This window comes from Limulus polyphemus, unplaced genomic scaffold (assembly GCF_000517525.1).
Source record: "Limulus polyphemus unplaced genomic scaffold, Limulus_polyphemus-2.1.2 Scaffold1139, whole genome shotgun sequence".
NCBI lineage: Eukaryota > Metazoa > Arthropoda > Merostomata > Xiphosura > Limulidae > Limulus > Limulus polyphemus.
In genome coordinates, this window is record NW_013666749.1 from 103,651 (window position 1) to 115,526 (window position 11,876).

An 11,876-nucleotide genomic window follows, 5' to 3' on the forward strand; every position below is an offset into this window, starting at 1 on the left:
TTGACATCAAGAATCTGGTAACTTTGATATGTATCTAGAAGTGAGACATTGGACACAAATACTAGTGAGTCAGTCAATAACTAAGCTAGCAGTGAACGAGTCAGTGCTTAGCTTTCAGTTGGTAGCGCCAATCATTTTAGTTCAGTGGAATATTTAGTTTTAGTTATGTATTTGGACCAGTGTTTGTTATCGTGGACATTCAGTTACTCGATCAATAAGCCGTGAAATGCAAATAAGTTTATATTTGTGTTAGTCGTATTACCACTAGTGAAGTATTTTTGCTTAAGTGTCCTTTGTAAAATTATCACAATAGTGAAAACTTTGGTGAACATATCGGATGCTAAGATCTCAGAGATGGATGAGAACTGGTGGGAAAGTGATGCATATATATATTCTTGTTTAGTACTAGGTAGTTAGACATGAAATACGGATCTAAGAACACGATATTTTACAACATGTAGTCCATGACGAAAGTTGGAAGGGGCAGAGAAATAGGTAGTGTGACCATAAGTGAGACAGGTTTGAAAAGGTCTTGTAATTGTTCTTGACAGATGGAGGAGATGCAGATGGGAGGTGACATTTTGGTTGAGTGAAGTCATCTGAGCCTTCCAGGTAAGATGTTTGTCGAAAAGAATATCGAGATATTTGATTGCATCCGAGAGATGAATGGAGATATCGTCAATTCAGACATTAAATGAGTTGTGGCAAGAACGGTATTTATGGCGTTTAGTATTAAAACGTATGACTCTGGTCTTGGCAAAATTAATGGAAAGACGCCAGTGATGGTTCCAAGCCAAAAAGGCGTTGACTGCCGACTGTAAAACTTTATTGAGGGTGATGACATTTAGGCAGGTGGCTCCAAGAGCTGTGTGATAAATATATTGAAAAAGATGAACTACGAATCAAGAGCAATATATATGATAAAAAGGAGAAGAGACGATATTGATCCTTGAGACATACTAGAATATAGCAAGAAGAAACAACAAAGAGCTCCTCCAATGGATACTCTGACACGTCTAACAATGAGAAAGGACAAGACGGAAGTTAAAACGGTGGAGCTTGAAGATTAAGCCCGTATGCTATACTTAATCCAAATCACATTCAGAACAAAAAGACCACACCAAAAGGTTTGGAAGAGTTAAAATGATTTACTCACCACTAGTTTCTGTCACAATTAATTATCAATTATATTCAATGGATTAGCTGGTAATGTATTTGTGAATTTCTTGCTTCTCCACCAAAAAGTGATTTTAATGAAACTAGTATACTGCAGAGGGAGTAGCAAATTAAAGAAAAGATTGGTCTCTAGAGCATTCACGGATCCCTTCTTTTTTTTCTGAAATTACACGTCTTGTTGAAAAAGAAAACAATTCACCAATAAACAACCAGTTGGTCTGCTGAATAAAAATTAATAATTTACATTCCACCACAATATAAAGCTTAACGTATTTATTTGATTCGCTCTTCTAAGCAGTTCTGATGAGCCGTGAATTCAGAGAAACTACTCTACTGTAGAAGAAAAATAATACATTAGGTCTTTACATCATTCACTGATTCTTTCTTTTCTTCCCGGAAATTAAACTTTGGGTGAAGAAGAGTAAAATTCACGAATGCGTTTGTTATTGGCACTTTTTTTTATTCTTGGTAACGTCGTCGCATGTCTGATGACACATAAGAATAAATGTTCATTAATTCGAATTACAACAACTGTTTTTCTACTAAGACTGGGCTTGTGTTAAATTAAAGACCAACCTTTTGATAAAGCTGTAAGTTGAGACGTTGAGGAAATATATGATTTTCCTTGGATACTGGCTGTTTTAAGAGTTATACGACAATCCACAAAATTACTACTCTATATACCAATTAGCATATAACAAGTATTAATTTAACCTATTTATAACAAACAAAATTAAATTATTATTGTTGTAAGATATATTTTTAATTCTGTAATTTGTACTTTAGTTAGAGTTATGTTCTTGAAAACTTTCTACTCTCTACAATCTTTTTACCATGTCCTCGACTGTCTTTCAATTTACTCTACTCTTTAAACAAATATTCCGTATAGCTTCGAATGTACGAGTAAACTTGACGTCAACTTAAAACTTTGTAGGCGTTCTAAGCCAATCTTAACATCATGCGCTTAGAGTGAATCAGTCAAGTGTTAGCTATGGCGGTTACTTTGCGTAAGTAAATAGATTTGAATTTACGTTAGTCCCAGGTTGCTAGAAAGGTTTAAATGTCATTTGTAATTGTAACGTAGGCCTACAACAAGTTATGAAAGTGTACAATCTCGCAGTGAACAAGCTCGTAAAAACGTTAAATGAGGAAATAAACGAATTTGTTATATTGTTGACTGGACTTCGCAGTATATTCACCAGATAATTTAAAAGAACGTGCCAACGAAAGAACAACATTACAAACATCATTTGTGATAATCCTAAGAATTCAGCAAACTTTATCAAGACGTATGCTTATTTTCACTTTAAAATCTAGATTTTTTTAAACAAAATTGTTTTCTTCAAATTTTACTTATTAAAGTAGCCATTTTGTGAAAGGTTTGATATTTGAAATTATTTTACTGGTTTTCGATTTTTATCGGTTTTAATCTTCAATTTTATTTCTATCCGATTTAAGTTTTAAGCTCCAATAAATATTTACACTGTTTTCCCTTATAATTATATTTTTAAGTTATATTTTTAAAATTTAATTTTTCAGACGTTATTTAATTTATCGTGAGTTTTAACTTATAAAAATTATAATCCCCTAAAAGCTGGACAAGGCAAAATAGGGTATATAGTTCTTATATTAATTATTAAAGATTTATTAACCACGTTCTTGATGATTCACCTTGCGTTTAAATAAATAATTCCAACGAATCTAAAATTGTCTTCACCAAGTTAAAATCTACTGATATTGAGGAAAGGAACACACTTTTTGTTAAAAGTTTCACGTACAGGAGGCCACAACAATACAACGTGACAAAGCTGTAGTTGTGCTTCGAGCGGAAATTGTGGAAAATGAATGTTTGTTTGTTTATGAATTTCGCGCAAAGCTACACGAGGGCTATCTGCGCTAGCCGTCCCTAATTTAGCAGTGTAAGACTAGAGGGAAGGCAGCTAGTCATCACCACCCACCGCCAACTCTTTTTCCAACGAATAGTGGGGTTGACCGTCACATTATAACGCCCCCACGGCTGAAAGGACGACCATGTTTGGTGGGACGGGGGAAAATGAATGAGTAAAAATATTTAATATGATATAGCAAGACATGCTTCTCCTTCTTATCGATTAACTGTATAGTAAAAATATACCAAGTTTTCATGAACCAGTTCAGAATTTTTGGTGTGAACTTTAACATCGCATTCGCCACAATACTTTTTTATTAAAGTTTTATTCTTTTTTTTTCCGGATATTCGCGCAAAGGTACTCAAGGGCTACATGAGCTAGTCCTGCGTAATTTTGAACTGATAGACTAGAGAGAAAGCAGCTAGTAGCAATACTCACCGCCAACTCTTGCCTGACCAAATAGTGGGATTTGACAGTCACCCCTATGATGCGCCCAATGCTGCAAAGTATGGAGCAATTTTTTTTGTGGTAACAGGGCGCGAACGAAGGACTAGTAGATCTATAGTTCGACTCACTACCTACTGAATCCAGGTCCGCCCCTCTGTCCGTGAATGACTATACTCCTCAAGGATGAACTACACAAACAAGACACCCTCTTGCCTATTTCAGACATAATTCTGTTGACCATTGTGGTGCAACTCGATATTAAGTAAAAGTTCTAACAAACAGTGTGTCGTAATTATCACTGTTATTGTTACATTTATACTTTAATAAAATGTTGATTATAATAAATTTCTTGAAAATATTTAGTAATTTGTATGCGTAAGTCACCATTACATTTTACTACAAATTCACATATTAAACTCATAGAAATTGGTTTAATGTTTTTTTTTCTTTTATTAACATAGGATCTTAACCTTAACCAGAGGCGCCTAGTGGCATGGATTGGACGTATAAAATCCAGGATTTATCCGAGTTTGTGGGAATTTATAAATAAGTATGCAGTGTACGATAGGTATGACGCTTACACTATAAAGTTTCCAAATCGGTAAGAAATGACCGAGTTACAACTTGCCACATCATTAGCAGAAATTCCATAGTTAATGACAGCAATTCTTGTTGTGTAACAGACTGATCCGTTATGTGAGTCTCCTTCTTCATCGCCCTTCATTTTATCTGTTTTTCAGACTGTGACTGAAACTTTGCTACTCTTCGGCATCTCATCATTCATCATTATTCCCTCAATTACCCGCATGGCAAGGTTCCAAGTTGTTTGATTTACATGGGCAGCGGCTGTGGATGCGATCACCTCATGTTGATGCAAAGAACGAGGTTTTCGACATTAAACAAACAATGTAAAAGTTCGCATAATTTAATTTTAGAATAAAAAAAAAGAGATTCAATTCGTGTGTGTGTGACCGCAGCTGGTAAGGTGGTGCAGTCTCTTTTAACTGCTTGTAACTTCTGACTGAAATACGTTATCATTATATGGACCGCATATTTAAATACAGCAAATTCCGAAAATTCCAGCGGTGTGTGCAACACTTCGAAGAAACAACTTCCGGGATTTCTTGTCCCTTGCCCTGTCACCCAAAAACACTACTTTGTCACTGAATGAGGGAGAGATCCTGTGTTAAAAAGGATATAACGTCTCCCTAAAAACCATGAGCATGCACTACGTATTGCATTTACTCTCAAAATTCTCCATTTTGCATGGGTGACATAATTATACAATTTTTCACTATGGAATTTTTGTACGATCAGATTTGTGTGGCGTTTAAAGAAATGACGTACATCCTGTACATTCCAGAAAACTAATACATTCTGTCAACATCGGTGAGTCCTGAAAACTTGAAAATATACTTTTAATCTAAAAGATAGACTATTTAAATCATCATTTATTCTTTATAGATTCAAAGAAAACTTCTTTATTGTAGCATTGTCATTGAAAATATCTTTCAGCCCAACAGTTTGAATACACAGAATTATAATTAACGTAATTCGGCCGCGTACAAATCAATTACAAAAGAACTTTGTTTAAAATAATATTTACCGACAGAAAATTCTGTGATAAGAAAATCAACATTTATTTTAACTGCTTTATTGGGCTTGTTTAGACTTAACCCAAGCCTTGAAACCTTGAAGAGGTTCGTCGTTAATAGATGAAAAACATTTATTTTAACTGCTTTATTGGGCTTGTTTAGACTTAACCCAAGCCTTGAAACCTTGAAGAGGTTCGTCATTAATAGATTTGTAATCTGGAACTTCTTCTTTAACTTTAGCTTTCCAGGCAGAGATGTTGGGGTAAGTGCTGATATCATAATCCAATACCTGAAGAGAAAGAAGTATACATAAACAGAATTATCCGATTTTTCAGCAAAAACAACAACGTCAGATGAACACAATATTTAATTACGGTATAATATATCTCTTAAGAACTTTAAGTTTGTTTGTTTATCTGTTTATAAAATGTTTGTACAAATCTTTAATTTTGAACTGATAGACTAGTTAACAGCGTCAACTCATGGGCTGAGCTTGATTAGTTTAACAGAGTGTTTTGATCATCACTCCTACAGTAACCTATAAAAAAATTAATACCTCTACACTTCTCACAAGATGGTTCTAGATTTCTCACAGTATCATCACATGTGTAATATCAAGATACCTTCACTATTTGTTTTTGAAATGAAATACATCATTAATTTCAAAGGAACTGAAAATGTAGAAAGCCAAAATTTATTTACGATTCCTGCCCAGCTGTAATCATGGTTTACCTGATGATGATGATTCACTGATGACAATTTTTCAGAGAAGCCTTCTTGAATCTAAAAGGTAGACTATTTAATTCTCTATAAATTCAAAGAAACTTCTTTATTTTAGCATTGCTATTGAACATGTTTGCAGGCTCATGAAGTAATTTGTATTTGTCACCGTTCATAATTTTGAACTACTGACCAAAAGAAAAGAAACCAATATGTAGCACCATACTATTTACTCTCTACGTTAAGCAATTGATTGCCACTCTTAAAATGTAGCACCATACTATTTACTCTCCACGTTAAGCAATTGATTGCCACTCTTAAAATGTAGCACCATACTATTTACTCTCCACGTTAAGCAATTGATTGCCACTCTTAAAATGCACCCACAGCTTAAAGTTGTAGGAGGTATAGTTTGTGGAATTTTACTGATTCGAGCCCAGCTCCGAAATCCAGAGATCGACACAGGGTCAACCTACATCCGATGAACTTTATTTGTTTGCAGTTAAGCACATAGTTGCACAATGGGTTATCTGTTTTGTGCCCATCACGAGTATCGAAACCCGGTTTCTAGTGTCACATCCTTACAGCTGTTCCACTGGATGAGGTAACAATGAAAATGGTTGACTCATCAAGATATAATTCAAACTCGTGTAATATTTTACAAATGATAGAGTCCGTAAAAATATCGAGCTTTAATAACAATAACCGCATATTTTCTCAGGCTTTTTATGTTTTTTCAACTTACTTCCATCATCGAAAGAGAAGCTATGATGGAAATGTCTGCCAGGGTAAGCTTGTCTCCAGCCACATAGGCAGATTTTGAAAGATATCCTTCCAAGTAGCCCAAAGCTGTTTGATAATTTTTTTCACTTTCTGGATTTGGAGCTTCACCTTTGAAAACTTGGGGATACTGCAACGAAAAACGTTAGTTAGTCAACATAATCTTGTGAAATATCAAATTCAATTTTTTTTTATGATTATGGTTGTGTTTATCTATCATTTATTATTGTCTTATGTCGTTAGTTTATCTATGAATTTTTAGTTGCATTAAAACGCTAACTCACCTTTTAGCTAAATATTTGTATTTTTAGTAAATATATGCGTATGATGAAGCTGAAACCAGCTCCCCTAGCGGTGACGTACAGATACTATTAATGTAGCAGAAGAGTAGGTAAATTAATGATCACATGAGTTTGTACTCTCGTGAGAGAGAGAGATAGAATGTCACGAAATAGTTTTGGAAGGATATAGATGTTGTTTGTCACTCGACATTGAAAGGTTTTGTTAGGATATTGTAATCTACAGAATTTTTTTTGGGAACAAGGTTTTTCTTTCTGGCTCTTTTTCTAGTTCCACTATTATTGATTTATTAATATTTATGAGAAATTGTTGAGTAATACTGGTGTGAAGTCCTGGCTAGGCACTTGTTTATTAACTGTGTTTTGATAAGCGTTGAATTAATTTTTAAGAGTTGTCATTGTGAATAAGTTGTTTCTTGTTGTTGAACCTTGATTGCAGCGATGTGTTCATTTTCACCGTTACAATCTAATACCCACAATAACAGCTATTAGAAATAAAAAAAATGGTATTAACACAATTTACAGAATATCATCAATATTTGGGCATACCAGACGCTGTAGTATTGAAACACCAGCTCCCCCTAACAAGAGGGTAGGATTATTAATCATTTATCATCTTGCATGTTATTGTCCAGAAAGAGACGCTATTAAACTGTATGCAATTATTCTATGAGTTTTCGTTAACAGTACTTCCACCTGAAAATTAATCATTCGCGTAACTTTTACTCAAGAAGTCATCACCCACAAAACATTAGCAAAATGAGTTATTACGTAGTTATCTTTGATAATATAATCCAACTTAACTTTATCTAAAATTATCGTCAGCACACTTTTTTGAGGTTTTCATCCAAACAATCTTTGTTCGAAGTTATCATCCTTATAATTATAACCCAAAAGGCTAGTCTTCAATATTTTACTTTGAAATAACTTATAATTTTAGTAAAATTTTGGACATTTGTACAATTTGTCCAGTGTGAATTCCGAAAACGCATTAATATATATGTACATATTTATACAATCTGGATATTTTTTTGTATAGTGTATTGGTAAAATAATAATAAAACAATACTTACAAAAACTTCTCTTTGAGATTTGAACAGCGTGCCCATATCAAAGTATAATAGCCTATCAACTATCGCCCTCTGTTGGACATCTTTAGGATACAGTGAGCTGCCTGGAGCGTATTTATTCACCAAGTACAACATAATTGCACGGCTGTAAGATCAAAATTACTTTTTTAATTATTTTTCCTCTTGTCACATACTGCAAATATTCATTGCATGCCAAACTTTATAATTCTTCAGTTATAATATGAAATGAATTTTCTTTATTATCATACATTTTACCAATCCTCGTTTAAAGTTGAAATGAAATCGTGCTCATATATCTACAAATACATACTGGTCAAGTTAACACAGATGTTTATTAAAATACGTCATATTTTATTTAAATGGTCACATTTATTGTTTAGACATTACAATTCTTTTTAATAAGAGATAAAATTTGTATAAATACTTTTAGAATAATATGTTTATTCCAGTTAATTAAAACATAATTGACCACATTTGCTCTATTGTAACCTGGTCACTTATGCATTTGTTCATATAAATTAAGAGAGTTCAACTTCCTTTTTTACAACAATATTAAATACAAATATTTAAACTTACTTTCGATTCATGAAGTTGAGTTATATAAAAATAAAATACTAAGCATACTTAAGTTTTCGTAAATATTTTGGGAGTAATTATCTTTATTACATCAGGTTTAATAACTAGCTTGGAACTGAATACCTATTTTTGTTTAAAAACCTAAATAACGCAGACCTCAGAGCGTAAGTATGTTTATTGTAGTTTAAGCACAAAGCTACACGATGAGCTATCTGTGCTCTGCCCACCACGGGTATCGAAACCCGGTTTCTAGCGTTGTAAGTCCGCAGACATACCGCTGTGTCACTGGGGTGGGGTATGTAAGTATGAGCTCACAAGAATGATTGCACTATTACTAATATACAATACATAGACCATTCAGATCGCATAGCACTTAGCATGTAATATTCTGACCAGAAGACTTAGAACACTAATATATATATAATATTCCAAGAGGACTGATGACATAACACCAATTTATTCTACGAAGACAAGACTGATCGCATCGCAGAAACATTAAAATACACTCTTCTGATCACACAACACCAACTTATATAATACATAGAGAAGAAAACTGATCACATAACACTAACATACAGACGAGAAGACTGATCACATGACACTAACATACAGACGAGAAGACTGATCACATGACACTAACATACAGACGAGAAGACTGATTACATAACACTAATATACAGACGAGAAGACTGATTACATAACACTAATATACAGACGAGAATACTGATCATTTGCAAAGCTAGCGACAGTTTAACTGGTGCCCCATGCAGAAATTAAGATTGCTCCCCTACTCAAACTGGAGGTCCCGAGTATTTGCCGTCCTAAGCAGCTGCCTTTGTTGCCCGTCTTTAACGTTGGACGTGATCACATAGCACTAATATGTAATACCACTGGTTTCATTTCCTGCACTTTTAAACACGTGTTTTCTATGGCTTCTTCATAAGAAAGGCCCAAGTTTTTGGCAGGTGAAATTATGTAAAAAGCACATTATTTTTGTATTTATTTGCGAATAATTAATTGTTCCTCGTTCTCGACTCAATATTTGTAATCAAACTCATTTTGATATTTAGCTGTAATTTAAGTTTGTAAATTAAACTCACACTTTAAATATTCGACACATTATTTGTCGTGTAAACCACTTTTCATTATTCTCTGATCCTGCAGTGTTGCAGTAATCAAATAATTTCAGAAATTACTTATTTGGTACAAGAGGAGGGGTGATACCATTACTGATAGAGTCATTAGTGATAGAGACATTAGTGATTAACGATAGAGCCATTACTGATAGAGTCATTAGTGATAGAGACATTAGTCATTAACGATAGAGCCATTACTGATAGAGTCATTAGTGATAGAGACATTAGTCATTAACGATAGAGCCATTACTGATAGAGTCATTAGTGATAGAGATATTAATGATTAACGATAGAGCCATTACTGATAGAGTCATTAGTGATAGAGACATTAGTGATTAACGATAGAGCCATTAGTGATAGAGTCATTCGAAGCATCCGACACTGGACCAAGGTGTAAGGGTTAATGATTTAACCATCAAATTAGTGACTTGTTTACATATCATTCATTACCGGTTAGGTTCACATATTTCATTATATTGAAGAGTTTTTAGTTCTTGTCTGCCACAATATTCAGACTAAAAAAACTAACCAATTGAATTGGGTGACATCATCGACTTACTATGTAAGATACACAGGAAACCTAATAGTTATTAGTGACATTAACTGTAATATTGATGGTATTTTTGTTAATATGGTATCAGCGATAGTGTAATAAACAGTGTTGGACCCACAGGCAATTTGCTACATGATATTTCAAGAAAATATGTTTAAAAATCCAATGCAATTCTATAGTTAATTGGTTCTTCTTATCATGCACGGTAATATACATCACGAAAGGTATTTCATAGCTCCAGTGCTTGGTAAATCTATTCATTTTAAATTAACAGAAAAAAAAATTGTCATGACACATCCCGAATCATTAAACCATATTTGATGGGTACAAATACAAAAATCTAGGTGGAGCTAGAGGACAAAAGTCTTTTCTCAGATTACAATACAATTTACTTACGCAGCTCAAGTGCATAGAACGACGTTTCGAAAATATTCCGCTTTTGTCACTTATATATTTCTACAAGTGTTTATCTAATAGTCAGTTGCCTCCCATTTCACACTCAACTCAATATGAATACTCTGCTTAAACTATCTATTAAAGAATTTTTCAAAGTTATAGTAGGATGTACATTCTGGTTAATCATACAGTTTCCAAGATTACCAAACTCGGAACAATATGCACGTTTAAAAGTGGAAACATAGATATATCTTAACCTTACCTTTCCCATAAGACAAATCCATCGTCATCAATTGTAGGTACACAGTGCTCTGGATTCATCTATAAAAATGAAATATTTAGCTATATAAAATTGTCTTCTGTAAGTTACGCCAGTTCGACCGTATTTATCCAGAAAATGTGTTCAGTTTATACCTTAGTTTGTTACAGTTGGTTGGTTACTTTAGAGCAAATCCACATTGGGCTATCTACTGTATCCACCGCGGGGAATCGAACCCCGGTTTTAGCTTTGTAAGTTCATAAACGTACCGCTGCCCTACCGGGGAGACATCTTGTTATAGAAAAACATTCTTAAGTGTTTGGAAAAACACTTGTTAATAAAACTTTCTTCTTGTAATTTAGTGACATTTTATCTTCAATGTTAATAGTTAGCAATTATTCACTTGTTCCGTGAGGGGGCGTTACGCAAATTTGCAGTTTTAAGTGTATGAACTGAAATTAAAGTTCTATATAGAAATAAAACTTTAATAATTATAACACCTCTTTCTTTTGATTATTTGTATTTGATAATTATTAATATCACGAAGAGAACGTGATTCGTGACGAATGTGAAAAAATGAACTTTGTTATTGGTAGCGCTTTTTTCTCCATCATAATCCGTTCTTTAACCAAACATCTTTCAGAAATTTATTGGTTGGACTTTGCACAATATTTGTATTCACTTTTAAAACAAGTATTCTGAAATTGGTAAAGTAGAAAGTTGATGGAATATGTTGACGTAACAATATGGTGTTCCACTTTTATTTTTCTGCTAGATATGCGTAATTTAAGGTAAAGAGACCCAGATGATACCGACTTTTGGAAACCATCCCGGATTAGGTAATTAAGGTAAAGAGACCCAGATGATACCGACTTTTGGAAACCATCCCGGATTAGGTAATTAAGGTAAAGAGACTCAGATGATACCGACTTTTGGAAACCATCCCGGATTAGGTAATT

General features: G+C 33.7%; 1 protein-coding gene and 1 long non-coding RNA gene across 4 annotated transcripts in view; one reads left to right on the forward strand and one right to left on the reverse strand.

Moving 5' to 3' along the window:
• The first annotated feature begins 2,128 nt into the window (after positions 1-2,128).
• The window catches only part of LOC111086488, a 41,502-nt gene continuing 31,754 nt past the window's right edge, over positions 2,129-11,876 (forward strand). Inside the window, exons 1-3 of one of the 3 annotated variants that reach the window (XR_002611209.1) lie at positions 2,129-2,183; positions 3,974-4,901; positions 5,776-5,897. This is a non-coding gene — a long non-coding RNA (uncharacterized LOC111086488). Of the gene's footprint in view, positions 2,184-3,973; positions 4,902-5,775; positions 6,096-11,876 lie in introns of those variants that run through there. The other 2 variants (XR_002611207.1, XR_002611208.1) reach the window with 2 other exon arrangements.
• Positions 4,967-11,876, reverse strand: part of LOC106462310 (glutathione S-transferase 1-like) — a 10,569-nt gene continuing 3,659 nt past the window's right edge. The window contains exons 2-5 of the mRNA XM_013922214.2: positions 10,921-10,979; positions 7,980-8,121; positions 6,573-6,737; positions 4,967-5,396 (exon numbers count right to left, since the gene is read on the reverse strand). Of these exons, the coding sequence (XP_013777668.1) occupies positions 5,253-5,396; positions 6,573-6,737; positions 7,980-8,121; positions 10,921-10,979 (510 nt within the window). The 3' untranslated portion in view covers positions 4,967-5,252. The remainder of the gene's footprint in view (positions 5,397-6,572; positions 6,738-7,979; positions 8,122-10,920; positions 10,980-11,876) is intronic.